Source organism: Excalfactoria chinensis, chromosome 1 (assembly GCF_039878825.1).
Source record: "Excalfactoria chinensis isolate bCotChi1 chromosome 1, bCotChi1.hap2, whole genome shotgun sequence".
Taxonomy (NCBI): Eukaryota; Metazoa; Chordata; class Aves; order Galliformes; family Phasianidae; genus Excalfactoria; species Excalfactoria chinensis.
Genome location: NC_092825.1, coordinates 73,595,416 through 73,620,613, shown reverse-complemented (window position 1 = coordinate 73,620,613; position 25,198 = coordinate 73,595,416). Strand labels below are relative to the sequence as shown.

General features: G+C 46.2%; 2 protein-coding genes across 3 annotated transcripts; one reads left to right on the top strand and one right to left on the bottom strand.

Moving 5' to 3' along the window:
* The first annotated feature begins 743 nt into the window (after positions 1 to 743).
* Positions 744 to 19,442, top strand: PTPN6 (protein tyrosine phosphatase non-receptor type 6). 2 transcript variants are annotated; one of them, XM_072347388.1, is made up of 15 exons: positions 744 to 843; positions 10,478 to 10,600; positions 10,918 to 11,112; positions 13,654 to 13,876; positions 14,534 to 14,650; positions 14,795 to 14,908; positions 15,281 to 15,377; positions 15,784 to 15,863; positions 15,952 to 16,101; positions 16,208 to 16,339; positions 16,582 to 16,736; positions 17,048 to 17,115; positions 17,485 to 17,636; positions 18,482 to 18,579; positions 18,702 to 19,442. In XM_072347388.1, the coding sequence occupies exons 1-15, from the start codon at positions 830 to 832 to the stop codon at positions 18,802 to 18,804; spliced, it is 1,821 nt and encodes a 606-aa protein (XP_072203489.1). In that variant the 5' UTR covers positions 744 to 829; the 3' UTR covers positions 18,805 to 19,442. The 2 variants fall into 2 exon arrangements, with proteins under 2 accessions (XP_072203489.1, XP_072204342.1); XM_072348241.1 differs by lacking the exon at positions 744 to 843 and adding an exon at positions 9,851 to 10,212.
* A 46-nt stretch (positions 19,443 to 19,488) lies between these two features.
* PHB2 (prohibitin 2) lies at positions 19,489 to 25,169 on the bottom strand. The gene is made up of 9 exons (XM_072350789.1): positions 24,923 to 25,169; positions 24,762 to 24,846; positions 24,595 to 24,674; positions 24,339 to 24,523; positions 22,744 to 22,873; positions 22,168 to 22,271; positions 21,655 to 21,732; positions 21,017 to 21,104; positions 19,489 to 20,020 (listed from the first exon to the last, which is right to left on the bottom strand). The coding sequence occupies exons 1-8, from the start codon at positions 25,167 to 25,169 to the stop codon at positions 21,024 to 21,026; spliced, it is 990 nt and encodes a 329-aa protein (XP_072206890.1). The 3' UTR covers positions 19,489 to 20,020; positions 21,017 to 21,023.
* Between the last annotated feature and the right edge of the window lie 29 nt (positions 25,170 to 25,198).

Sequence of the window (25,198 nt, the reverse complement as noted above, 5' to 3'; positions counted from 1 at the left end):
ATGGTGTAGCAAGGACTGGCATAAAGAGGGAGGGCTATGCTTGCCCATTTTGGGTGCAGACAATGCGTAACTATCCTGCTTTTCATGAGACTGAGAAAGGAGTGGGTTCTCCCTGCTGTGAAGTCTTGTTGTTTTCACCTTATGAAGGTGAAAACATTCACAAACTTATCATTTTAGCCTTCTAGTACGTGTGCCTGTTGCCCATGGGAGGTACTGGGGTCTTTGGGAAGGGCTGAGAGCAAAGAAGGGCTCCCAGCCACCATGGGCTGGGAGAACAAGCTAGAGCTGCAAGAGTTGTGTTGGGTTTTGCCTTCTGCACCTTGGTTACAAACCAGGTAGGAATGTAGCTGGTGAGGGTGTGAGCAGAGTGGATAGGAAATAGGAAGAGCAGTCCATCCCTTCCGTTTCTACCTACCTCTGCCAGCCTGGCCTTTCCCCACCCCTTTAGTTATTTATTAACTACAGCCCAGGAAGTGTTTTGCAAATAGTGAAAACCAAGCCCTCTGCCTAGGGCCTGCTTTTTGCCTAGCCTGGAGCTACCACCTTTACTTTGCCCAGAAACAAACAGAGCTCAGTCAGGATCCTGCCTGTGTGGATCAGACACGGGTGAGTCACAGGACACACGGCAGACCCATCAGCCATTCCTTCCTGAGCCTTGACGCCGACTGCCATGATCACCCAGCCATGGCAGCAGAGCATAAATTCACCCCTGCTACTTCCAATCTTGCTTTATTTCGTCCTGTAGGACCCCCTGCTTTAGGGGCGTGGTACTTCTTCCAACAGCTGCTGTTAATACCCCATCAGTGGAGATCTGCGTGTCAAGATCCTGATGCCATCCTGTGGGTGAGTGCTCTGTGTGTTAGTTAAGGCAAGAAAACAGAGTTGGGGGGTGGGGAAACAAAGACACTGGCAGTAGGAATTGGGCACACATGGGAAAAATATGCCTTAAGCAAGGTGCTGGAGTACTAGTGCTTTGGTGTTACTGCTGTTACCATTGCTCCTCCTCACTTGGATAATGAGCGAGCAGTTTGTGATGCCCCACCCACTGCCATTATTCTGCAAGCTGTGGAGCTGCAGCATTTCAAAATGTTTTTGTACAGAGGGTTGTCCTTTTTAATCCAAGCAATTTTTGGTTGCTACAGTTTTATTTTTCCTTTATGGAAGAGCAGGGCGTGCAGTCTTTATCATCAGTATAAATGGGTGTTCTGTTTTGAGGACTGCAGTGGTATGGAGTAAAGAAATGCAATTTGCACTAGTCTGAATAGAACCTCCTTGTCAGATGGTCACACAACCTGAGAGAGCATCTAGCTTTGGCAGGTTATTGGATGATGGTCCATATGCCCATTCCCTAGGACCAGATGGCCTTCACTGCTATGTACTTATGGGCAGAACCATAAGACTGCCTGTCTCAGTGTTGAGAATTAGAAATGGCAAATGCAATGCTGATTTTCAAAAAGGGCTCAAAATAAAAGCCTCCAAATGTGAGGAAAGCACAGACCATTAAAGCTGATAGCTGGGCAAGAGGTAGCAGAGAAGGCAATGACTGTGACATCAAAGAAAGAGTCAGCATCTGCTTTTGTAAAGGCAAATCTTCAGTTGTAAAAAAGCCTGGAGATTTTCAGCAACTTCACAAGTTTCTGGACAAGAGAAAAGTGGCTTTCCAAAAGAGGTTTTGACAAGGTTGCCTCATGAAAGGATTGAAGACAAATCCATGGCATAAAAGAGAAGGTGACATTTTTCTTTAGTGAATTACTTGTAGAAAATAGGGAAAGGAAAGTAGGAATAAGCATCCACTTTTTATAGCATATTGAAGTTATCAGTGATGACATGATAAGGATCTGACCTGAATTATGTGCTGTTCAGTATGTTTCCAAAAGACCTATAAATAGAGCTTGGATAGCGAGATGAGAAAATTAACTGTTTTTAGAAAGTTTTTCAGGATAATAGGATGGAAGCTGACTCAACGATTGCAGAAGGACTTTATGATAGTGAAATAATAGGCAGTTGATCAGGAGATGAAATTCAACATAGGCATATGTAAAATGATGTTCTTAGGATCGTAGGATGGTTTGGGTTGGAAGGGATCTTAAAGATCATCTAGTTCTAGTCCTCTAGTCTGTTGTGGGCAGGGTTGCCACCCACTAGCTCCAATTGCCCAGAGCCCTACCCAACCTGGCCTTGAGCACTTGCAGGAGTAGGGCATCCACAGCTTCTCTGGGCAACATATTCTGGTGTCTCACTGCCCTCTGAGTAAATAATTCCTACTAAGATCTAATCTGAATCTACTATATTTTAGTTTAAAACCACCACTTGTCACTTGTCTCTATCTGGACACTGAGCCATTGGCCAGAACTCTTTGAATGTGATAATCTAGACAAATCTTTATTCAGCCAGTAGTCCTTCCATCAAATCCATGTCTTTGCAATATAGGGACAAGGATCTTGTGTGGGACAGTGTCAAACACTGTTGTAAAAGGCTCCCACGTTTGTCAGGCACAATGTGCTTTTGTGGAGAAAAATAACTCAGAATTTACATGTGAAACAGTTGTGAGTTAATGGTAACCTCTCAGGAGTAAGACTGTGACAGTATACAAGTCCGTGTGCATGTTAGCTTAATGCTTAGTTTTGGTGAGCAAACAGTGGAAATCATCATTGTGATGAACACAGCCCTCTGTCTCACCGACATCTTTAACGCTGTTCGTTTCTGAGCCACCCTTTGCCCTCTTCTCCAAAACAATACAACAGAATTGGAAACACCTCAAAGAGGGACAACAAAGGTGATTTGGTGTAGGATAGCTTTGTGTGGACACCATCTAAATAAGGTTGGACTTTTCAGCCTGGGAAACAGGTAAGAAAGGTTTATAAAATCATGAGCAGGTGGAGTGAGTATCAGTGAGGTGATGACTGATTTTTCTTTCTGTAGCAGTGAAGTGTTATTAAAAACATGCAAGGGAACACTTTATATGCAAACCAAAGGAGGTAGTTTATCAGTGAAATTCCTTGACAAAAGGTGCTATATTTCTAATGTATTTGATAATTGACTTTATTAACTGCAAACAGAGACTTAGCGAGTACATGGAAGAAAAGAAACCTCTGTGCATAAATTCTTCTTCTGCTGTTCCTTTGGCAGCCATTTCAACCTCAGGATGGCCTAGTCCAACTCTCTGCTCACAGCAGAGCCATCTCTAAAGCTCAGTAGTTGAGGTTGCTAAGGGCCTTTTTCAAGGTTAGTTCTTGCGCATCTCATGGAGTAGTTTTCCCAGTCTCTCTGGACAACTGGGGCAATTGCTGAAACACCCTTGTTGCATGTATAATCTGAATTTCTTTTGCTGCAAGCCACACTTCTTATTTCTTTTCCTTTTGCTGTGTTCCACAGAGAAGAATCTGAACCCATCATCTCTACCCGCCAGTCCCCTTTTAGATAGTCTCAGACTGCTATTAAATTCCTTAGCAAGTGTCTTTTCTCCAGACTGAACAAACCTAGCTCTCGTTTTCTGTGGTGAACCCAAGCTCCTCATTGTCCTGATGGCCCAGTGCTGGATTGTGCCCAGCTTCACAGTGTCCTTTTTAACAGTAGTTCAGTGCCTTTTAAGTACCTACTTTGTTTATCCTGTCTTCTAATCTTGTTCCTGTGCTAGCCGTTACTTTTCTTCACCAGGAATCTGCAAGATGAGGTTGTACAATCTGGTGGTACTTACGATAGTATTTTAGAGTCTCAGCTATAATTTTGTGCTACATGTTTCCGTATGACATCGTGAACAAACCTGAAGCTGTGGGGAGTTGGCTGGGCAGGCAGGAGCTGCTAAGGGCGTCAGTAGGCTAGTAGTGAGCAATTGCTTGTGCATTGCTTGTTTTGTCTGTTCATTTTATTATTATCATAACTATTGTCCTTTCTTCCTCTTCCTATTTTTTTTTTTGTTTGTTTTAGTTAATAGTTTTTATCTTGACCAATGAGTTCTACTTTTTTTTTTTTTTTTTTTTTTTTTTTTCTCCAGTTCTCTCTCCTATCCCCGTGGGAGAGGGGGGTGTGGGTGAATGGCTGTGTGATTCTTGGATACCTCAGCAGTCCTTTTGGCACTCAACATGAGGCTTAAAGAGTTACATTAACAGCAAAATTGACCAGAGCGTATTAAAGCAAAGTTGTGGCTGTTGTGGTAGTCACTCTGCTAATTTTTGTTATTATTTGCAGAGCTCCTTCAGTGTCTTTTTTTAGAACCATGTTATTTAGCACCTTACTTGCTATTTATTTTCCCCATTGTGTTGTTTACTGTTTCTAAGTGTTAGATTAAGGTTGCCGTTTTGCTGTACTGTGTGATGTTGGTTTGTGGTACAATAACATTTCTGGTTGGAAAACTAATCTGGTTCTTGTGCTCAGCATTACAATCATCTTCGTGCCTAGGGAACCACGTACTGGAGAATAGTAGTAATGAGACTCTTTGCTTTGTCTCCTCTGGGAGATAGGCTGTGGGGGAGACATAGTATCATATCATAGTATCATAGTATCATAGTATCATGCGAGTTGGAAGGGACCTTAGAGATCATCGAGTCCAACTCCCGGGATTCGAGCCCTCTGTGCAGCAGAGCGGCACTTCTACCCCCTGCTCCACAGGGGGGGATTCGAACCCGGGCTCCCTGGTGTTGCAAACGGGAATTCTACCGCTGCACCACCGGAGGCACATGGGAAGATACTTTCCACCATTTCCTCAGCCTCCCATTTTCTTACACTTTTTCTTCTTCCCCTAAACTAATGATGGTAGTTTTTGAGAATTCTGAATATCTCTGGGATGTTCAAACCTATTGATTCGTGTTTCAGGTTTTGTTTAAGCAACTGTTTAAGAATATCACCGAGAGCTCTGTTCTGAGGTGGGATATATTTGAATGGCAGGGAGTGTGGGATGGTATGGGTATCTAGGGCAATAGGGGCTCACGGTGTCTTGGAACTTCACCCCTGAACAGCTGTGGAATCCTGAACAACAGCACATCCTGGTGGTTATCAGGATTCTAGAGAGACACAAGTCACTGCAGTGTGCTGGAGCCTGGCCAAAGCCTACTGAGCCTTTGTCAGTACTATTCAGCACACTTGAGGGTAAGAGAATACCTCTGAATCTGATGATAGTGCAGTGAGTGGTCCCTGCAACTCCTCCAACTCCTGTGGCAGACCCTGTGACTGCTCCAACTCCCGCAACAAGTCCCGATGTTGCTCCAAGCACTGTGGCAGGCCCTACAATTGCTCCAGTCTTTGTGACGGACCCTGTGGTTGCTCTGACCTATCTGATGGGCCCTGTGGTTGCCCCAGACTCTTGTGAAAGGCCCTGTGGTCACTCCAATCCCTGTGACAAGCCCTGCATCTCATTCACAGAACCAACCAGTGCCATTATCAGTTATCCCTATACACAAGAGTTAAAAATGGCTGCAGAAAACAGTCAGCTTATTTAGCGGGGAAAGAAACTCCTGCTTAGACAGAAGGAGGTGAAGATGAAGCAGATGAAGCAGAGCCATAACAAGAATGGGAGGAGCAGGGGGCGAGAACTCATAATGGAGGTGTAACATCTGACCCCTAACCTTGGGTGAGCTGCAAGATATGCAAAAATATTTCAGCCATTGTCTAGACAAGCTTCAACAATATGAGGAAAATCTGTGTTTCTCCCTACAGACCTGTGTCAGCTGTAGAAAAACTGGTTCAGTGGCTCAAAGAAAAAGTATAAGTTTTCTCTCCAGCCTGTACAAACCAGTATCTCAGCTATTAGAAGTAAGTGTTCTTGTGCTCGAATGAGAGAATATAGTGACACCACATTGTCACCCTGTGGTTTTACCTGTGTGACCATGGATAAGATATGAGGAAGTGAGAAGGAAAACCTGCTTTGACCCTGTAGGCATGGATATGCGAGTTGCAAGGAAGAACAATCAATAAAGGGGGTTCTTCCACAAAAATGGCTGCTCCAGTTTCCAAATGGCAAAATGTACTTAGATAGAACAGATGGTCTGATCTTATTTCTGACATTGACAGTATACCTTCTGGTTCTCATATATGAGAAGTGAGTAATGAATTCAGTAATAAGAACCAGAGGTGCCCTGCCTCTGGCCAGGTGGAGGGAAGGGACAAACAATTATATTGGACTATGTGGATTTGATGGCCTGGCACATTAGAACCACAGGAGTGTAAGTCTCTAGTGGACACCAGTGCACAGAGTACTCTAATGCCATCAAGTTATAAAGGGGCAGAACCCATCTGTATTTCTGGAGGGACAGAGGGATCCCTTTTCATACTGTTTCTCACAGTATCCCGTATCTGGACAAAATGTCCACTATATGGCTAGACAAAAACATAATCTGATGGGTGAGCAATTGGGTGGTGAGTTGGGCCCAAGAGGTTATAGTAAATAGCGTTACATCAGGCTGGTGGCTGATCACTGGCAGGGTTCCCCAGGGTCCATTTTAGGGCTAGTTCTCTTTAATATTTTTAAAAATGACTTGGATGTAGGACTAGAAGGTGTTTTGAGGAAGTCTGTTAATAGTAATCGATTGGGGGAACTGTTGACTCCATGGAGAGTCTTTGCAGAGAGATTTAGACAAATTAGGGGACTGGGCAATCACCAACCACATGAATTTTTAGCAAGAGCAAACACCAAATTCTGCATGTGGGAAAGGGTAATTCTGGCTATACATTCAGACTGGGAGATGAGATGTTGAAGAGCAGTCCAATCAAAAGAAATCTGGGGATCTTGGTCAACAACAAGTTGAATATGAGTCAGCAGTGTGCCCAGGTAGTCAGGAAGGTTAACTAACTGTATCCTGGGGTGAATCAAGCATAGCATTGCTAGCTAGCCAGGGGAAATTATTTTCCCACTCTATGCTGCACTGATGCTGCCTCACTTTGATCACTGTGTTCAGTTTTGGGTGCCACAGTACGAAAAGGACATAAAACTATTAGAGAGTGTCCAAAAAAAGGCTTACTAAGATGGTGAAGGCTCTAGAGGGGAAGATACATGAGTCACAGTCCTCATACTCACAGTCCTACATACTCACAGTCCTGAGTTTGCTGGGGTTTAAGAAGCATCTGGATGATGCTTTCAGACATGTGGTCTTGTGTGGAGTCAGGAGTTGGACTCCATTATCCTTATGGGTCCTTTCCAACTTGAGCTATTGTACGATTTGCTATGTGTACACTACCTGAGTGTTGAAAAGCAATACGACTTGTTCACTGATGGGTCCTATTTTATTGTGGGAAAGTGTTAGAGGTAGAAGGCTGCTATATGGAGCCCTACCATGATGAGTTGCAGAAGCTACTGAAGTTGAATTGAGGCCATTTGCAGAAGTGAAGGCCATCCAATTAGCTTTAAATATTACTGAAGAAAGAAGTGGCCAGTGCTGCACTGACTCCTGGGTGATGACAAATGCCCTGTGGAAGTGTTTGCAACAGTGAAAGTAGAACAGCTGATGGGGCAGTGGCAAACTCACCTGGGCCCCTGCGTTATGGAAAGATATTGCTGCTTGGGTAGAGAACATGGTTGTAAAGGAATGTAAAGGAATGTAAAGGAATGTCACTTAGATGCCCAAGTACTGTGCCACTGATGAACATCAAAGCAAGCAGCAAATGGACTGGGTCTCTAGGACTGACTAGGTGGATCTTGACTGACAACATAAGGGCAAATTATTTCTAGCTCTGTGGGCTAATGATACGTCAGGCCATCAAGGAAGAGATGCATTATATATATGAACTTGGGGTCAAGGGATGGACTTGACCATGGATGCCACTGCATAGGTTATCCATGAATGTGAAAGGTGATAGAATTAAGCAAGCCAAAGAGTATGCAGGGTATGCAGACTATCTTGGGTATGCAGGACAATGGCTGAAGTATGAGTAAGGGGAGGCCTAGCAGATTCACTGTATTACATTCCCACAGACCTGCCGTGGCAAGTGCAATGTGCTTACAATGGTGGAAGCAACCACCAGGTGACTGGAAACATACCCATGTCCTGTGCCACTGTGTGAAACCATCCAGATTTGATTTTCCCTTCATAGCATCTGGTATAATGCTGTGTTTTGGTTTTAGGAGAAAGACACCATTGATAACACACCAGTGCTTTTAGTTGGTGCTGAGCGGTGCAGCACAGAGCCAAGGACGTTTCAGCTTCTCAGCTTCTTATACTGTCCTGCCAGCGTGGGGGGTGGATAGGGCATGAGGAGCTGAGAGGGAACAGAACCATGATGGCTGACCTAAACTGACCAAAGGGATATTCCATAGCATATGACATCATGTGAAAAAAATTGGAAGTGGTGGGGAAATGGGCCAGGCAGGAGCTGCTTGGGGACTGGCTGGGCATTGGCTGGCAGGTAGCGAGATTGCTTGTGCATCATTTATTTATATGTATACATTGTTATTATCATAACTATTATCCTTTTTATTATCCCCCCCTTTCTCTTTAGTAAATAGTTTTTATCTCAACCCACAAGTTCTTTTTTTTCTTTTCTTTCCAATTCTCTCCCTCATCCCACAGGGAACAGGGAGTAAACAAGTGCCTGTGTGGTTCTGAGCTTATTTAGGTGTAGTATATTCATTGTGTAACATTTCTTTCATTGAGTCTTTGTGCCTTTAAAGTTTCCCTCTTTTAATATGGGTTTTAAGTCAGTGCAGCTGGATTCCTGCAGCTTACCACATCCCATCTTATCATCTGTGTGAAACTGGAAGTATTTTAAAAGAAGCTGTTTTTTGTTGCCTGATCTGTCTTTCTAGCAATGAAGTTTAGTTTCCCCATTCGTGTCTCCCGTACTTCCCTTTGGTGTTAGTTTCTGTATGTCTTGGCCACTGTGAGCAGCCTGTTCAGTTCTTTGCAAGATTTCACAGTCGTGGTACGTAGGGAAGTCTGCAACTGCTGCTACTTGAAATGAGCAAATCTCTTGCTGTTCCTGCTGCCGACATCACACATCTCAGCCACCCTGTGTGGTAGCTGAGATGGTGAGAAGGAAGAGTCATACTCCTTCACCAGCTGGATTGCCTTATGTGGCTTTTACTTTGCTCCCATTCTTTCATGAGAACTGCAGACTTTAAAATCAGTGCTATGGGAAAGGATAGTCATGTGCCTTAGCCGTAGAGAAGTGGAAACGGTTTTCTTTCTTTTGATCTGGATGTATGGAATTACAGCTTTGACCTCAGTACGCTGTACTGGGATCTTGAAGATCCTAGGCTAAGCTGGACTGGTGCCGTGTGAACCCACCATAGGCTGTAACTGGTGGTTCTGCTCTCTGCCTGCTGTCCTGGGTGCTCCAGCATCTGTCTTCCAGTCTTTTTGAGCTTCTGTAAGTTGTGCTCTCCAGGTAGGCTGTGTTCAAGATGAGAGTGCTGTGCTTAGAGTGCTAGCCTGTGCCTCTTAAAATCTGCAGACCTGGCTTTACTCAGATTCCTCCTGTGGCTGCTTAGAGCACATGGGATATTTACCTGCCTAGTGGGGTGGTGGAGGTTTCAGCTGCATGGCTGAGAGGAGCCCTGCAGAGCCAGGTGCATTGCACCATGCAGGTGGTCATGACTTGTAGGGTGCTTTATTGCTGAACGTGTACCAGCATGTTTTACCCTTGCGGATGTGTGGGTGACCCTAAGGCAGCTGTGGTCACCTTAGTACCACTGCAAGGACTTTGGGGTGGGGAGCAGTTGGGTTTCTTACTGACCTCATGGGAAAGAAGGGGAACGGAGGTCTTGCAGAACTGAAATTTGTGACCACAGCTGGGTCCCAAAAAGCACTTATAGAGTCAAACCTGATGTGGAAAAAAAAAAGAGAAAAAAAGCAAGGGCCCGAGAATAACAAGGGGCTGGGGAGGAAAGACACAAAAGGAGAAGCAGAAGTGTGTGCAAAGCAGCTTGGGGCTGAGGAGCTGATGGTTCAGAGCGCTTCCTGTTCCTGGACCCGCGTGTGCTCAGCTGCACACCAGGCTGTTCCTGCCCGTGCTCTCCAGCAGTGCACAGGGAGCCAGGAGATCAAGGCACATATCCAGAAACAGAGTGATGGAGAGGCATTGAGTGGACTAACGGTAGACTTCAGGAGAGATACATGGCCAGCTCCCAAGCGAAGCAGAAACAACTTAGTGTCGGTTGCTCCATCGCTGATCTCCGACTTCCCTTTTCTCACCAGTGCAAAGTGACTTTTCCTTTGTATTTTTTGAGTTGCTTTGGTGATAGCCACTTGACCTCCCCTTCTTTTTTCCCTTCACAATGGTGAGGTAAGAGGGTCTGACAAGTGTGCGCGTGTGTGCGTGTGTGTAGGCAGGGGAACAAGCTCATAGGGGATCACACTGATAGCTGTATCTCAGCTGAAATCCTTCATTGGCTTGGGAAGGTGGTGGGTACAAAGGGTGCTTATGCTGTTGCTGGCTATCATCTGTGTAGGTCTACCTAAGGAAGATGACTGGAAGCCATTCTTCACTGTACAACAGTGGTACTTGGCATTTTTTGTTTACTTGTTTCTGTTTTCATCTCCTTTTCTAGGTGGTTTCATCGTGACCTGAGTGGGCTGGAAGCTGAAGCCTTACTGAAGGGACGAGGTGTCCATGGGAGCTTTCTAGCCAGACCCAGTCGAAAGAATCAAGGGGATTTTTCCCTTTCAGTTAGGTAGGTAACTTGGACTTCAATTGCTGTCTTTCCAAGGTTACATATGCAACATGCTTAGGTCCTTGTTTGTCCTACGGTCTGTCCTTCAACCTGTCCTTATTCCTCTGACTTCTCTCCAAGCTGTAAAAGGACCTGAGCTGTCCAGAACCTTCTAGACTTTGCCTTAACTTTCCTCAAGAGCTTCTTCTTCCAGCCATCTGCTTCCACTGGGATGGTTTGCTGCAGTTCCATGGTAGGAGGTGATACAGGCAGGGGCTCCACATTTTCTGGTTTTTGTTCAACTGTCTCACCAGACTACTCTGTGCCTCGTCCCTCAGGGTTGGTGATCAGGTAACCCACATCCGTATCCAGAATACTGGGGATTTCTATGACCTATATGGAGGAGAGAAGTTTGCCACACTTTCAGAACTGGTGGAGTACTACACACAGCAGCAAGGCTCACTGCAAGACAAAGATGGAACCATCATTGACTTGCGATATCCGCTCAACTGTTCTGATCCCACCACAGAGAGGTATGGAGAAAACCAAGCATTAGTATGTCTGTGGTGATGTTTCATGCCCTTCTCTCTTCCTTGCCCACATCTCTAGAGAGAACCTTGCAAAATGCATCTCCTGGCTCCCACATCCTCCTGTGTTTCTGCGGAGACACCATCCTCAGCAATAGCTGGACATAACTTGACAGCAGAGCAGACTTGATGGGGATCTATTTATACTTCCAGTTTCTTGTCGCTTTTGTGATTTATGTACTGTTCGTAAAAAGCAGGGGTTGTGCCGTTAGTTATGTATCCGCAGTGGTATCTGGGGGTGACTTGGTGTGTGGGAGACCTCAGCCTTGCCCCAGACCTGCTCATTTGGTCCTAGCTGACGCATGTGGCTGAGTGGGGCCCACATTCACCTGCTATTCCTGGCCTGCTGAGTCTCCTTCCTGTCTCCACTTTGCATACCTCTCTGACACAAAGTTCCTAAACCAAATCAGGTGGTTTTGCCCTTGCATCAAGTGTTCAGGCTTGCTGATGCAGCTTGGGGAGTGTCATACTGTGCTCTGGGATGGGGACAGACTGCTTCCTGGGGCGCAGACAGGTCCTCCTCATGCACCTGGGAACAAGGAACTGCAATGCTGGCTGAGAAGCAGCTTGGTACACCCTGGGTCGCCCCTGTGTCCTGGTTGTCCGCTCCACTCAAGGCCGTTGGGCTGTGGCCCTACAGCTTCCTCCCTTCCTCCTGCGGTTGGAAACTTCTCCCCCCAGCTCTTACGAAAGCTCCTCTCACTCTCTCCCCAAGTGATTTTCCATCACGTGGGTTTGAAGAGCTGGGCTGTGCTGGGGGAGGGAAGGGGGGAACAGGGCACATTAACTCCTTCCTTCCTGTGGAGGAGTGGCTCGCAGACCCCTTTCTTGATCAAGAGGGAGGTCAGCTGTTCCCCAGGGCAAATGCTGGCTGGACACTTGCTTGGGAAGAGCTTCAGAAATTAATAACTGCCATGCAATGGGAGTCCCCAGCTACTTCTTGCGGAGAATGGGGGGAAGATCGATAGAAATTAAAGCTAGCCTCAGCTAGCTTAGGCATGGTAACTGACTGCGACATCTTGCTCTCAACAGGATCTTAGATGATGTGTAGAGGAATGTGTTGTGCTGAGCAGAGCAGGGGTGAACAAATGCCCTGTCAGTTTCTGTGACTATGGCATAGGGTCCTGAACTATTTTAATGCTTGGGGATAGTGGAGGAGCTGTAGCAATTCAAAGTCCATCATTAATACCACTACTGCCCCAGACCTCCATCATTTAGTCAGTCAGCAGAAAACCTGCTGCTATGGATCTGCCCACACTCAGCATCTGCCTGGCCTTGACTGCAGTGTGTGCAGTGATGTGTGGAGCATATCTGGTGCTTATTGCAGTACCTGAAGTGAGCAGAGCAGGAAGATGCATTGCAAGTCAGCCTGATGCAAGAGCTACCTGCTTTTGAAATGCTGCTCACCGGAGAGATGGACAAATTGGAGGTGGCTGAAGTTGCTGGCTGTTCTGTGGAACAGGATAGAGCTGCAGGAACAAAGCCCATGCTAGCATTACAGATTGAAAGCCCCCAAATGCAGAGCCCAGCACATGACTTCAGGTGCAGATGAGGCTGGCCCAGACACAGATAGGCCTGTTTGAGCCAGACCATCCTTGCTGGAGAAGGGCACAAATCTGCTCTCTGATGCCTAAGTGGGAAGCACTCAGCACACAGGCATAGGGGCTGTGGTAGCTCCTGGGCTCAGGTATATCCAGATCCAGCAGAGCCTACCCAAGCAAAGTGGTACTGGGAGGAGTGGGATGATTCAGAACATCTCACGGCATCTCAACTTACTACAATTTGCATGTCTCCCTACTTTGCAGCTCAGTAATGTCCTCAGCACCTTCTGGAATGGTCCCCGTGGCTAGTCTGATTGCTGCATTGTGATGCGTTCATAGAATGGGAATTATCCTTTGAAAAGACAGCTGAGTTTCAGAAAACAAGGTTGTTACTAGTGTTCCAAGAAAAGGATCTGTCCCTAGGTTAGTTCTGTAATGGGTCTGAACTCAGTAAAGCCATCTGAGCGCTGCTAAATCTGATGGGATTGCTTCTGACTCATTGGGGGCTTAGTTCTGTTTTCTTTAGTGTTTGAATTTCCAAAGCACACTGTAGCAGTAAGGCTTGAATCCCAGTAATGCTTGGAGATACTGGAACCCGCACATATCCTACCTGAACTGATCTGGGATCCAGTAAGCATTGCTTACCTGTGTTTTTATGTACAACACGGCTGGATCACACTTGGTGCTTTCCCACTGTACTTTCTGCTCCTTGATCCCTTCTAGCTTCACTCAACCCTTGCCCTTTCCTTTTCTTGGCAGCTATCTAACTGCAATGTCATGTAATTTTCCCAAGATCTTACTTCTTCATTGGTATCCCTCCTTTCCTCCTTCCTCTATTTCTCCCCTCATCTTTCTTTCCCTAGTGTTGCTGTCTGGCACCGAGCAGCTCAAGGGCATCCACTTACTCGCATCTCCACCTCTTCTGCCCTTCTCTTCTTTTTTTCAGGTGGTACCATGGGCATCTGTCAGGTGTTGCAGCTGAATCACTTCTCCAGGCCAAAGCCACCCCATGGACCTTCTTGGTGCGGGAGAGCCTCAGCAAACCTGGGGATTTTGTCTTGTCTGTCCTGACTGACCAACCTAAACCTGGGTCTGATGCTCCACCACCTGGAGCAAGCAGTGCCTCTGGGGCCCGTCTCAAAGTCACCCACATCAAAATCATGTGTGAGGTGAGCAGGTGGAAGAGCAAAAGGAGGAGGGAGTAGATGTTTCTACCTATCTCTGCTATCTCCTCAAAAGCCCTGTCATCTTGATGACCACTTTATGAATTTGGATCAAAGTGCTGTCACCTTGCAGGTTCCTTATGTTCTCTTGTAGGACTGGGTGACCATTGGCAGTGCTGGGTGCTCAGACATGGAAGGAAGCAGGATGAGGTGTGTCTGAGAACTCCAGCACAGGGAGTCGAATGAAAGAGATGGGAGGATTCACAATCTAATGTTGAGTTTATCAAAAGGCTTAAAAGCTCTTGGCAGAGATGGAGGTATTGGCAAGGTCTCCAGACTTACTCTGGAGGACGTTGCATCTTTCTGTAACAAGCTCTCCTCTCTCTTTCATATGAAGCTATGCACGAAATGGAGGGAGATTTCAAGGACGGAGAGCAATAGGCCTTAAATGAGAATTGAAGGCAGTATTTCCTCCAGGTCCATCCACTAAGGAATCAGCCCACCATGAACTCAGTGCTGTCAAGCTGCCATTTGATGACTCTATTCTAGATGGCACAAAGTGATTCCTATGACTTTGAACCTCAGATTCCTCTTTCTTCCTGAGCACTACTAGCTTTGTGTGCAGGAACATTATGGGATGTAACACGTTGTTTCTCCATATAGAATGGACGTTATACAGTTGGAGGCACTGAAAAATTTGACAGCTTGGCAGATCTTGTGGAACACTTCAAGAAGACAGGGATTGAAGAAGTGTCTGGCTCTTTTGTGTACCTGAAGCAGGTAAATTCTGTTTCCTCTGTTTCTCAAGGATCCTTTGGAGGGATTCGCTGTTTGTTTTCTCTTGCTCCTTATTTTCCACAAAGGAGACTGATCTCCAGTAGCATCTCTCTCTCATGCCAACTCGCTGTATTTTCCCATCCACAGCCCTACTATGCTACAAGAGTGAATGCTGCTGACATTGAGAATAGAGTGCATGAACTCAACAAGAAGAGTTTATCTGAGGAAACATCGAAGGCTGGATTCTGGGAGGAATTTGATGTAAGAAGCAGTGTGGGGATATTACTCTGGCTTTTTGGGGAGCTCCTGTGCACCATTTAACTATCCATTCCCAATTTCTCAGGCAGTCTTGCAACTCAATGTCAGTTTGTCTCTGAAATAAGGCTGTTTAGATCTCAGGAGTAAGCATTATCTTTAAGTGAACCCAGTGAGGTAGAAATGTACTTTTTCATGGATAGAACTAGTCACTGAAACAGTAAGAGCATGAACTTTGGACTTTTCAAGGCCAGATTAACTTTTTACCTCTCTATTCCTCGACAAGCATGCCCACGTACCCCTAGAGATACCATTGTTCCTCTGAGTGACCACCTATGCTGTCACTGTCATCTTGCCATAACTTTCTCTTCCTTTCAGAGCCTGCAAAAACAGGAAGCCAAACAACTATTTGACCGTCACGAGGGCCAGAGACCTGAAAACAAGAGCAAGAATCGATACAAGAACATATTGCCTTGTGAGTCTATCTCCTCCACTGTAAAAAGACCAAAGAGATGGAGACAGGCAATGAAGAGGTGTCCAAGTCACCTCTGGCGCTGCCTCAGCCTGTTCTGTCCTCCAGAGTGGATTATGAAGTCTGCAGCATAGAGGATTTAAAAGCTCATAAAAGGTCACAGCCTTTACATGCTCTTGAAGGAGGCAAGGAGGGAGGAAAGCGTCAGACTAGCTTATGGGACAGTCTGTCGTGGGAGAACTGGAAGCACGCACTAAAATTGCTCTGACCCCAGAGAAGGAGAGGTTAAAATCTGGGGCATGCTGCATACGCTGGGTAACATGAATGAGGTGGCAGGAGTCAGTGAGAGAGATCTGTGTGGCTGGGCACAGGGTGTCTCACTGCTGTTTATTTTTGACTGCATCCCTAGTTGATCACTCTAGAGTCATCCTCCAAGGAAGGGACCCAAACATCCCTGGATCTGACTATATCAATGCCAACTATGTAAAGGTGAGATTTTTGAAAGACAGCTGTATGCCCAAAGTGGGAGAGCAGACTGGCAGTTCCTGCAGCATTCCTGATCTTTCCCTTTCCACAGAACAATCTGATCAGTCCAGATGAGTGCTCCAAGACCTACATTGCTAGTCAGGGTTGTCTGGATGCCACCGTCAACGACTTCTGGCAAATGGTGTGGCAGGAGAACACACATATTATTGTTATGACCACACGGGAAGTAGAAAAAGGACGGGTAAGAAGGTGTCTTGGAACTGCCTTTTTTTCCCCTTCAGTCATAGTTGTTTTCTTTCTCTCCCCTGCCCTTCTGCCTGTCTCCACTTTACCTTTTGTCCACGCAGAATAAATGCGTGCCCTACTGGCCGGAGGCAGGCAGCACAAAAGAATATGGTCCCTACCTTGTGGAGAATGTCGGGGAGCACGACGCATTGGAATACAAGCTCCGGCATCTGTGTGTGTGTCCAATAAATGACGTGAGTGTGCCTGGTCGGGGACTGTTCTGGGTCTAACAAGTCACTATATGTCTAAGGCTGGGAACTACTGTGTGCTGTGGTTGCATTGTTCCACCTGTTTTGGGCTCAACCTCTGATGAAATCACTAAGGAGCACTCCAAGAATGCTCTGAAGACTTTGGCTAAAGACCCAGCTTTCCCTATGTCGGTGGCCAGGGATAGGACTGGGCGGCAGTTTCACCAGTAAGATGTTTTTATTGTCAGAGCAAGGCTGCGCGTGAGATCTGGCAGTACCAGTACCTGAGCTGGCCCGACCACGGTGTCCCCAGTGAGCCAGGAGGAGTGCTGAGCTTCCTCGATCAAATAAACCAGAAGCAGGAGAGCATTCCACATGCGGGGCCTATTCTGGTTCATTGCAGGTTAGTACAAAGGCTGAGGTTTAAATCATTGTCTGTCTGTTCCATAGGGCAAGTTGTAAAGTCTTTGTCCTGCTGCACTAGCTGTTCCTTAGGACTTGAACCCACTGACAATTACTCCTTTTTGATGTCCCCAAACCAAACTCCACTGCCTGTTGAATCCTTGATAATTCTGTGGCAGTGATGAACAGCTGCTACAAGTGCTGCGTCCTTCCCAGAAGCAGCTGCATACTGTTTCAGGATCATGGTGGCTGGGATGGATGTAGGTTTAACCGCACAGGCAGCTCTGATCTCTGCTTGTCCTCTCCCTGCAGTGCTGGGATTGGCCGCACTGGGACTATCATCGTCATTGATATGATAGTGGAAACAATCTCCACCAAGGGTAAGAGGACCTCATTGTGTCTTGAAGTAAACTGGCCCACCCAGCAGGGCTTAATGTCAGCAGCAAAAGGTCTCAATGGAGGAGGACCTGCCACAGCCCTGACAAAGTTGTGCTATCCTTGCTCTATGGTAGCTACTGATTCTCTGAACTGTACCCGTTTAGCGTGGCTTTTGGCTTTCCTGAGCCTGAGCTCTTCCTCCAGGGCCAGGCTTGGAAGACCCTGACCAGGAAGAAGGGATGGGAGGTCCTTGCAGGGGTGAAGGGAGGTGAAAACTACTTGAATGAGTTCCACTGCGAGTTTCTTTGGAAGAGAATTGGGAGAGGGGAGTCAGCAAATGCATCAAAAGCTTTTCTGGTACCCCTTGGTAGGGCTGGACTGTGACATTGACATCCAGAAGACCATCCAGATGGTGAGGGCCCAACGCTCAGGGATGGTGCAGACAGAAGCCCAGTACAAGTTCATCTACATGGCCATCTGCCAGTTCATAGAGACAACAAAGAAAAAGCTGGAGGTTATCCAGGTGAGAAAATGGGCTTTCCTATCCTGTGAATTGAACTATCCTGCGTAATGTTGGCCCTGAGCACAAGTGCTCTATTTCCTAAATGTTAAACTAGCTTTGGGACCTACACAGACTATGACAATGAACCAAGATTTGAGACTTCTCCCCAAACCTTTACAATTCAAGGGACAATAGCAGCAGCTTAAGTACTCTTCTGAACCACTAATCAGTAATAAGTTTTAATGCAACTGTTTCAAATGCGTTCTATATAACTTCACAAAGCCTGGTTTAGTTACAAGCTGAAACTAAGACAAGCAAAGATTTTGCTCTTTCCCTTTGTCTTCCCCATTCTGATTTTGTAATAGTCTCCCAAATCTCTGTGAAAAGGGTTTTCTCTGAGAATCATAGAATCACAGAATCACCAAGGTTGGAAAAGACCTAAAAGATCATCCAGTCCAACCGTTCACCTATTACCAATAGCTCCCACTAAACCATGTCCCTCAACACAACATCCAAACATTCCTTGATCCTTACTTGCTGATACTAGCATCCTTTCTCTTTGTAGCCTCTGATAACATTCACTACCTGCTGCTGTTTAATACTGTTTACCCAGCACAGCGAAGTTTGTCAGTGCCTCCAGAAATGTTTTGCCCCTCTAGTCCCTTCTGTACAAGGATGCACATGTATTCCCTGCTTCTCACCTGTGCGCAGTGCACAGAGACTGTGGACTTCCAACAATCCACCAACCTCTATTGAGATCCTCGTGTGATACCTGCATGATTAAACAGCCCCAATTCTTCCATTATGCCTCCTCTCATGCTTCTCCCAGACCCCATTCTTCTCAGCTTGAGTTTTCTCTCCCGTAGTCTCAGAAAGGCAAGCAGAATGAATCAGAGTACGGGAACATCGCCTACCCACCTGCAGTGAAGAATATGCATGCCAAGGTCTCACGAAAATCCTCCAAGTAAGTGCTGGTGTAAGCCCGAGGCTAACCTATGCTTGCTTCTGGCAGTGCTCTTTCTACCTGCTGGCTTGGCTAGGCTTTTCCTTCTGCTCACTTTCTCCTGTTTCTTCCTGATCTCGCAGGCAGAAAGAGACAATTTATGAAAATTTGGGTAAAAAGGAGGAGAAGGTACGGAAACAGTTGTCCTCGGAGAAGAAACTGAAAAGCTCACTAAAGAAGAAATAAGCACAGATTGCAGGTAGACTCCCAAGGAAGTTTTAAATACTGAGTGCAGGATGGGAGCTCACAGCCATGCTGGCAAGTCTCACATTCCTGTCTCTTGGACTGGAAGGCCTTCCCCACTTCTTCCATGCCATCTTTCAGAGCTCTAAAGCAGGCTGCTTTCTAGGTAGCTGACCGACTTCAGCATCCCTTGCCTGTACAAGCCTGTGACAACTGCTGCCCTTCATCAATTAACAGGAAAAGTCACAGCTTACCTTGATCCTCGTGCACTGGCACCCAAACTCCTTGCTGTTCCAGCAGTTCCTCTTCTTGAGGAGTTGAGGAGGAGATGTAGTTCCTGTAAAGCTCTATCTGCTCCATTGAGTTTAGCATTCCCTGAAACCTCTTAAAATCTGGCATTTCTGGCCTATTTCAGCATAGCCCCTCTGTATTTCAACAGGAAACTTCCTCTTTTCTTTATCCTGACCCTCTACCCAGTAATTTCTTTTCCATCCTACAATTGAATACTGTAAATATGCCGGACTTTGGTGTGACAGCTGTTTTATCTTCTGTTTGTAAGTAAAGGAGTACATGTTTGAATGCTGACCCAAACATTCTGCAGTGCTTGCAATCAAATAAAAGTTCGGTTCTTCCTTCCCCTGTACCAAATAACCTCTTTTTTAGGCACCACACGCAGTACACACGGCATAAATGTTGAGATCTTTAATCTTTACAAATGTTTGAAAGGATCACTGAGCACACAGTGACAAATATTCCAGCAGTTGACAGGCACCCAATGAATGGTATTTTCCTGAATTCAGTATTGGGACCCCAATTGACTAGAAAAAGGTTTTCTGCTGATGGCAGCAGAACTCCCTCACTTGGCCAAAAATAAAGCAGGTCTGATTTTACCTTACAGATTACTAAGATTAATGAAGATCAGAGATGAATTACTCTATCCGTATATATTCGTCCCTCTCCAGATTTAACTGGTGAGGTGAAGAAGGGATTACAGCTGTGATGTGCTAGAGCCCAATCCTAGAACTGGGACGCTACAGATGGAGCCGGGGCATGGAAACCAAATCTGGTTACTGGTGTAACAATTTCAAAGTGAGGTCAAACAAAGCTAGTGTGCAGGAAATTCCAAGCTTCTCACTCCCGTCTTCTGCTGGTCAGCACTGGCGGTTCTAGAAGGCTTCAGTTCTTTCATTTCTTCCCTTGTTTGAGTAGAAGACTGTCACTGCAAGGGAGCCAGAAGTGAGTAATTAGCCCAGAAAGCACAAGCAAAGCTGAGTCAGACCCAGACTTGGGAGCATGAAGTGTCACACTCTGACAATCTGGACTTCCAGTCCTTTGAAAAAAGCCCTTAAAAGCCTGCTGGGACAAATAGAGTAGAATCTGGCCAAACAAGTGCAAAGATCAGACACAGCATAGAAAATAAACCAGCTCTGGCTTCCTTTCTTGATTCTAAGCTTTTAGCCACAGACCACTAACTCAGCTGTCACTGCATTATCCAGTTAACATTGGACAAATGAGGCTAAAGCCATAAAATTCTGTCCAGCTCTGAAAGCAGGGAATGATGTTTTCTAGCATGGACTGGAAAGCTTTTGGAGAGTAACAAGAGCATCTTTTCAAGAGACCATTACCCCAAATCAACACAATTTACTACAACCAACTAATTGCCTCCATTGAGCCCTCTGTTTTAACAGCAGGATGTCCAGTGCAAGTAGGAAGACATTCCTACTTCCTGCCTCCCCCATGCAAGGTTTGGAGACACACGCACAGCTCCAATTACTGAACCTCTCCCACTTGATGTAGATGTTTGTACGGCCCCTGCAAGGAAAGGCTTCACACTTCATATCACAAATGGGAACTGAGGTAGAAACAGAATGAACTGGTAGCCAGAAATGCCCAAGAAAAACAACACCCAGGCCAAATACCAACACATCAATGTCCTTGTTCCAAATACTAAGAAAAGGGTCAAACATAAAGTGCAGTGTCCTACCTTCCTCTGTATCAGGAGATGGAGACGCGCAAGGGATGAAGAGAGAAGAGAAACAAAAGAGGAAATCATTAGATTGAAAAAATGATTCATTTCTGCAGTAAGCAAGAGTGCACTCTACTTGATTGCATTCTCTGGCATCAGGATCTTCTCAGAGGAAAGATCCTGAGAGAGCTCCTGAAAAAAGACTAGTTTCACATGAAAGGCTAAGGTAAATTCCCCCACAGCAGCCACCTGACCCTTACCTGGTAAAGCCCTCATCCTGCAGGTTCAGCACCAAGTTATCTGCTGTGAGATACACACGGTTTTGTGAACCAGCAATCTGAAAAAGAAAATCCATTATGGAGGTCATATAAAAAAACTTGAAGTACACAAGGAAGGAGTGTTAATAAATAATCTCTCTCTCCCTCTAGATACAGCACTCTTGCTTGTATACGCTTAAAATTTTAGCTAAACGAATATAGTTTCCAAAACCAACTATGTAATGTCCTTACACCCCAGTGCCATCAGACTTCTAAAAAGCAGTGATCATTCTATCTCCTTGTCAGACAGACCTTTGATCCCACGTCTACCTGTCCCCTCTTCACAGTGTGCAGCAAGCCAAGAGCTTGTGGTGGCTGCAGCTGAGGGAGGGTGATGAGATCTGATTTGGATCTGGCTTTGTCATACGAAGGGCATAAACTCCTAGCCTTGCATATAATTGCCGATCACTGTTAACTAAATCTTTAGATCTATTTGATCAGAGAAGAGCAGAGCTGGGATAAAGACCAGGACAGGGCAGGTCATATTCGCCTTAAATTCATCATATGGCCATCGGGGAGGACAGTGCAACTACAGAAGAAACATGGAAATTCTGTGCTCCCCTTACTCACCGTTTTTGAGATGTTCTGAGCTGCTCGTATCTTACGTAGTTTGATGTAGCCTGGATTCCTGCTCAGAGCTTCACCGAGGTACAGGGCACAGTTATGGAAAAAAATGCTACTAGAAACCCCCTGCCTTCAATTAATTCCTCCTAAGGAATTCACACAAACGTACAAACACATCTCAGCAAATATCTCAAAGATTGCTACACCACTAAGTCGGGCTTGCAGGCAAGGCCATTTCTACATTTCGTAATCAAGTACAATGTTATTGCCCCAAACAGCAAACAGTAATTGCATCTTACAAGGAGCAAAGGCTCATGGTGTCTTCTGCCCTGATCTGTAACCTCAAACAAGTAGCTGCATTTAATTATCACTCCAACAAACTGAGTGGAAAAAACAAACCCGAGGCCTACTTGAAGCTATCACCTCCTCAAAGTCTGCTAAACATGAACCCATGCAACAAATTCCAAGGCCTGTCAAGCTCACAAGCCACATCCCACAAAACCCCCCAAAGCAGGATATCATCTTAGCAGCTGTAGCTTCTCCTTCAGCCTGAACAATCTTCTGCTTCTGCTCCTGCTTGGCCTTCTCCACCAGGAACTGTGCACGCTGTGCCTCCTGCTGAGCTGCAGAGAGAATGGACAAAAGCATTCAAAACAGATCCCGCGTCTTGAATCCTCTCCCAGGGCTCTATAGCTGAGTCCTGGGGACCTCATGCTTCTGTAAGAACTGACAGTACTCTAAGGCCATATCCACAAGTAAGAAATGTACTTGAGTATACTTTTGCTGTTGTTTTTTTAATAAAACCAACAGCAACTGCAACCTCTAAGTATAAACCTCATAGGAAGTAGTAGGGAAGTCCCACAGCTTTGGGAACACAGTCCCATTCGTGACCTATTCCACTAGTGATAGCCCAAAGTTTTCTGCTAAATAGTTAGAATAATATAGTTGGATCCTCTACTAAGGAAGCTGGAGCTTGTAACCCTGAAGTTGTATCCATGCAAAAAATAACAACACGCTAGCTCAGATTTGCTTCATTCATTAATTCAATAAAAAGAGAAAAGCAACCCACCCTTTCAAGGCATAAACTGAACTCACCCACTTGCTTGGCCTCCACGGCCGCTGTGTATTCACGACTGAAACTCAGCTCTGTGATGGCCACATCATCCAGGATGAGGCTGAAATCCTTGGCTCTCTCTGTGAGTTCTCGCCTAATGAGCAGGGACACCTGAAACACAAGTACAGCAAGAGTACTCCATACAGGCTGTTTCTCACTTCCTGCACACAACTAAACTGAAGCACAGTTCATTCACAGCAGGCCTGAGAGACAATACCTAAAACAAAGCTTGAAACATGGACATTAACGCCTGTCCTCTGAATCTGTCACCACTAAATAACTCCATATTCAGAGCTACACGTAGCATTTTCAGAACTTAATTGCTATACAATTAGCACCAGAAAAAACCCAACTTATGGAAGGTCTGTTGTTTTATTGTTTGGTTGTTTTTTTTTTTTAACCTTTCACATCCTCTCATATGTAGTTCTACAGTTGCCGTGTATGTTTTGGAGTATTTCCTCCTGCATTTTCAATTCTCCACTGTTTGGGATTTGAGTTTTCCCACAATTCTTTATTGAGTGAACTGCAAGCAAGTAACTACACAGAGTCCCTTTTTTTCCTTCTGATTATAAACCGCTCCATACGCATCACTTTACAGTAAAGATGGCTGAACACAATTCAATTCACTTGGTTCAGAAGTCTCACGCTTACCTCACAGTCCTGTACTTCTGATAAACCTGAACAACACACAGATACTGTCCCTTTGCTGCCACCCCCTCTTTTTCCAATTCATCCTCGTTACACGAGATCTAACGCATTAAATTATCTCCTCAGTGCACATCACACAGCTGAAGACGCAACCCTGATGTTCCCGTTACTGATCAATTCTTACAATAAAACCTAGACGCTTAAATCTGTTCTTTGCTTTTTCTTCTTTTCTGTCATGGAACGAAAACAAATCAGAGAAACTTTGCATTTCATCACCATGACAACTTATTCTCTTTAGCAGCCTCATGCAGGGCCTTCTCCAATGCCTTTTAAAAGAAGATCAGCAACTCCACTCTCATTTAGGATAAGTGGCAGATACTCTCAGAATCCCCAGCACTCAAAGTATTACAACATAAACTAGCAGGTAAAGCCCTTTAAAAGGTAGTCATTTTTATAATTTTGCATCCTCTTCAAGTTCCCTTCTAACCTTTTTCTAAGCAGAAACATGTAACAGTCTCCTGTAGCACCTATCACCAAATGCTTAGTGCTTTGCTAACTCCTGACCCGCTTCTAATTTCAGATCCACACAAACTGTTCAGTTTGCTTTGGCATCTCCCCTGATACCCACAAAGGGCCAGATGATCATTTTAAAGACAGTTCCAGTGCTATGTGCTCGCTATGATTTACATTAGCTCTCCCTCGCCTGTTATTTTGCTATGGAGCAGTTTTGCACTCTACGAAACCCACGTCCTCCTCAAAAGCTGGTGGTACAGCTTCAGCATCTGTATCAGAATCAAACCATAAGCAGAATACAGTTCATACCCTTTCTGCCAGCAGATATGAATCTTCCACCCCTTTTAATGTTCCCCATGTGCACAATTTAACTGTCCTTTGCAATCTGAGCAGAAGCTCCCTCAGGAAGGGTCACCTGGGCTCTCTGTGTGATGAGCTGCGAGGCGTTGAATTTGGCCACCACGCTCTTGAGCACCTCATTGACAATGGAGGGCAGGACTCGCTCCTCGTAGTCCAGGCCCAGGCGCTGGTACATGCTGGGCAGCTCAGCAGCATTGGGGCGGGTGAGAACACGCAGCGAGATGTTCACCATCTGCAGGTCTGAGAGAGAGATGAGCAGGGCCGGGCTTCAGCGCTCCTGCTTCACGGGCCCCGCCAAGGTCTACTCTTACCTTTGGAGCCTGTGGGGGAGGAAATTTTCCGCGGCCGGGCCCGGATATCATAGATGATAGGGTACTGGAACCAGGGAATCCTGCGAAGGATCGGGAGGCTTGCATAAAGGAGGCCGCACGGGCGACCCGGAGCGGTTAGGGAGGAGCGAGGCTGGGGCAGGCCCTACCTGAAGTGCAGCCCCTCAGCAAGGATAGTGTCCTGCTGCACACCACCAATGCGGTTGAAGAAGATGGCCCGCTGCCCGCCTTCCACTGAGGAGAGAAACGGCGCGGTCAGCACTGGGGTGGAACGAGGGAAGGACGCGGCGTGGGCCCGGGGCGCACTCACCGATGAAGACGGACTCGCGGACTCCATAGGCCAGGGCGCCGGCGCCCAGAAGCAGCTTGAGGGCGGTGCCGACGCCACGCGGCCCAGCCGGCAGCCGCCCCGCCAGGTCCTTCAGGCTCTGCGCCATGGCCGCGCCGTGCCGCGCCGCGCGCCCCGCCGGGAAGGACACCGGAAGCTCCTGCCGCCACCGCTGACTTCCGCCGCGCTCCGGAAGTGGTCCCAGGGAGAGGAAGAGGAAGGGTGCCATCTTGGGTGGCTGCGGCGGCCATTGGCGGC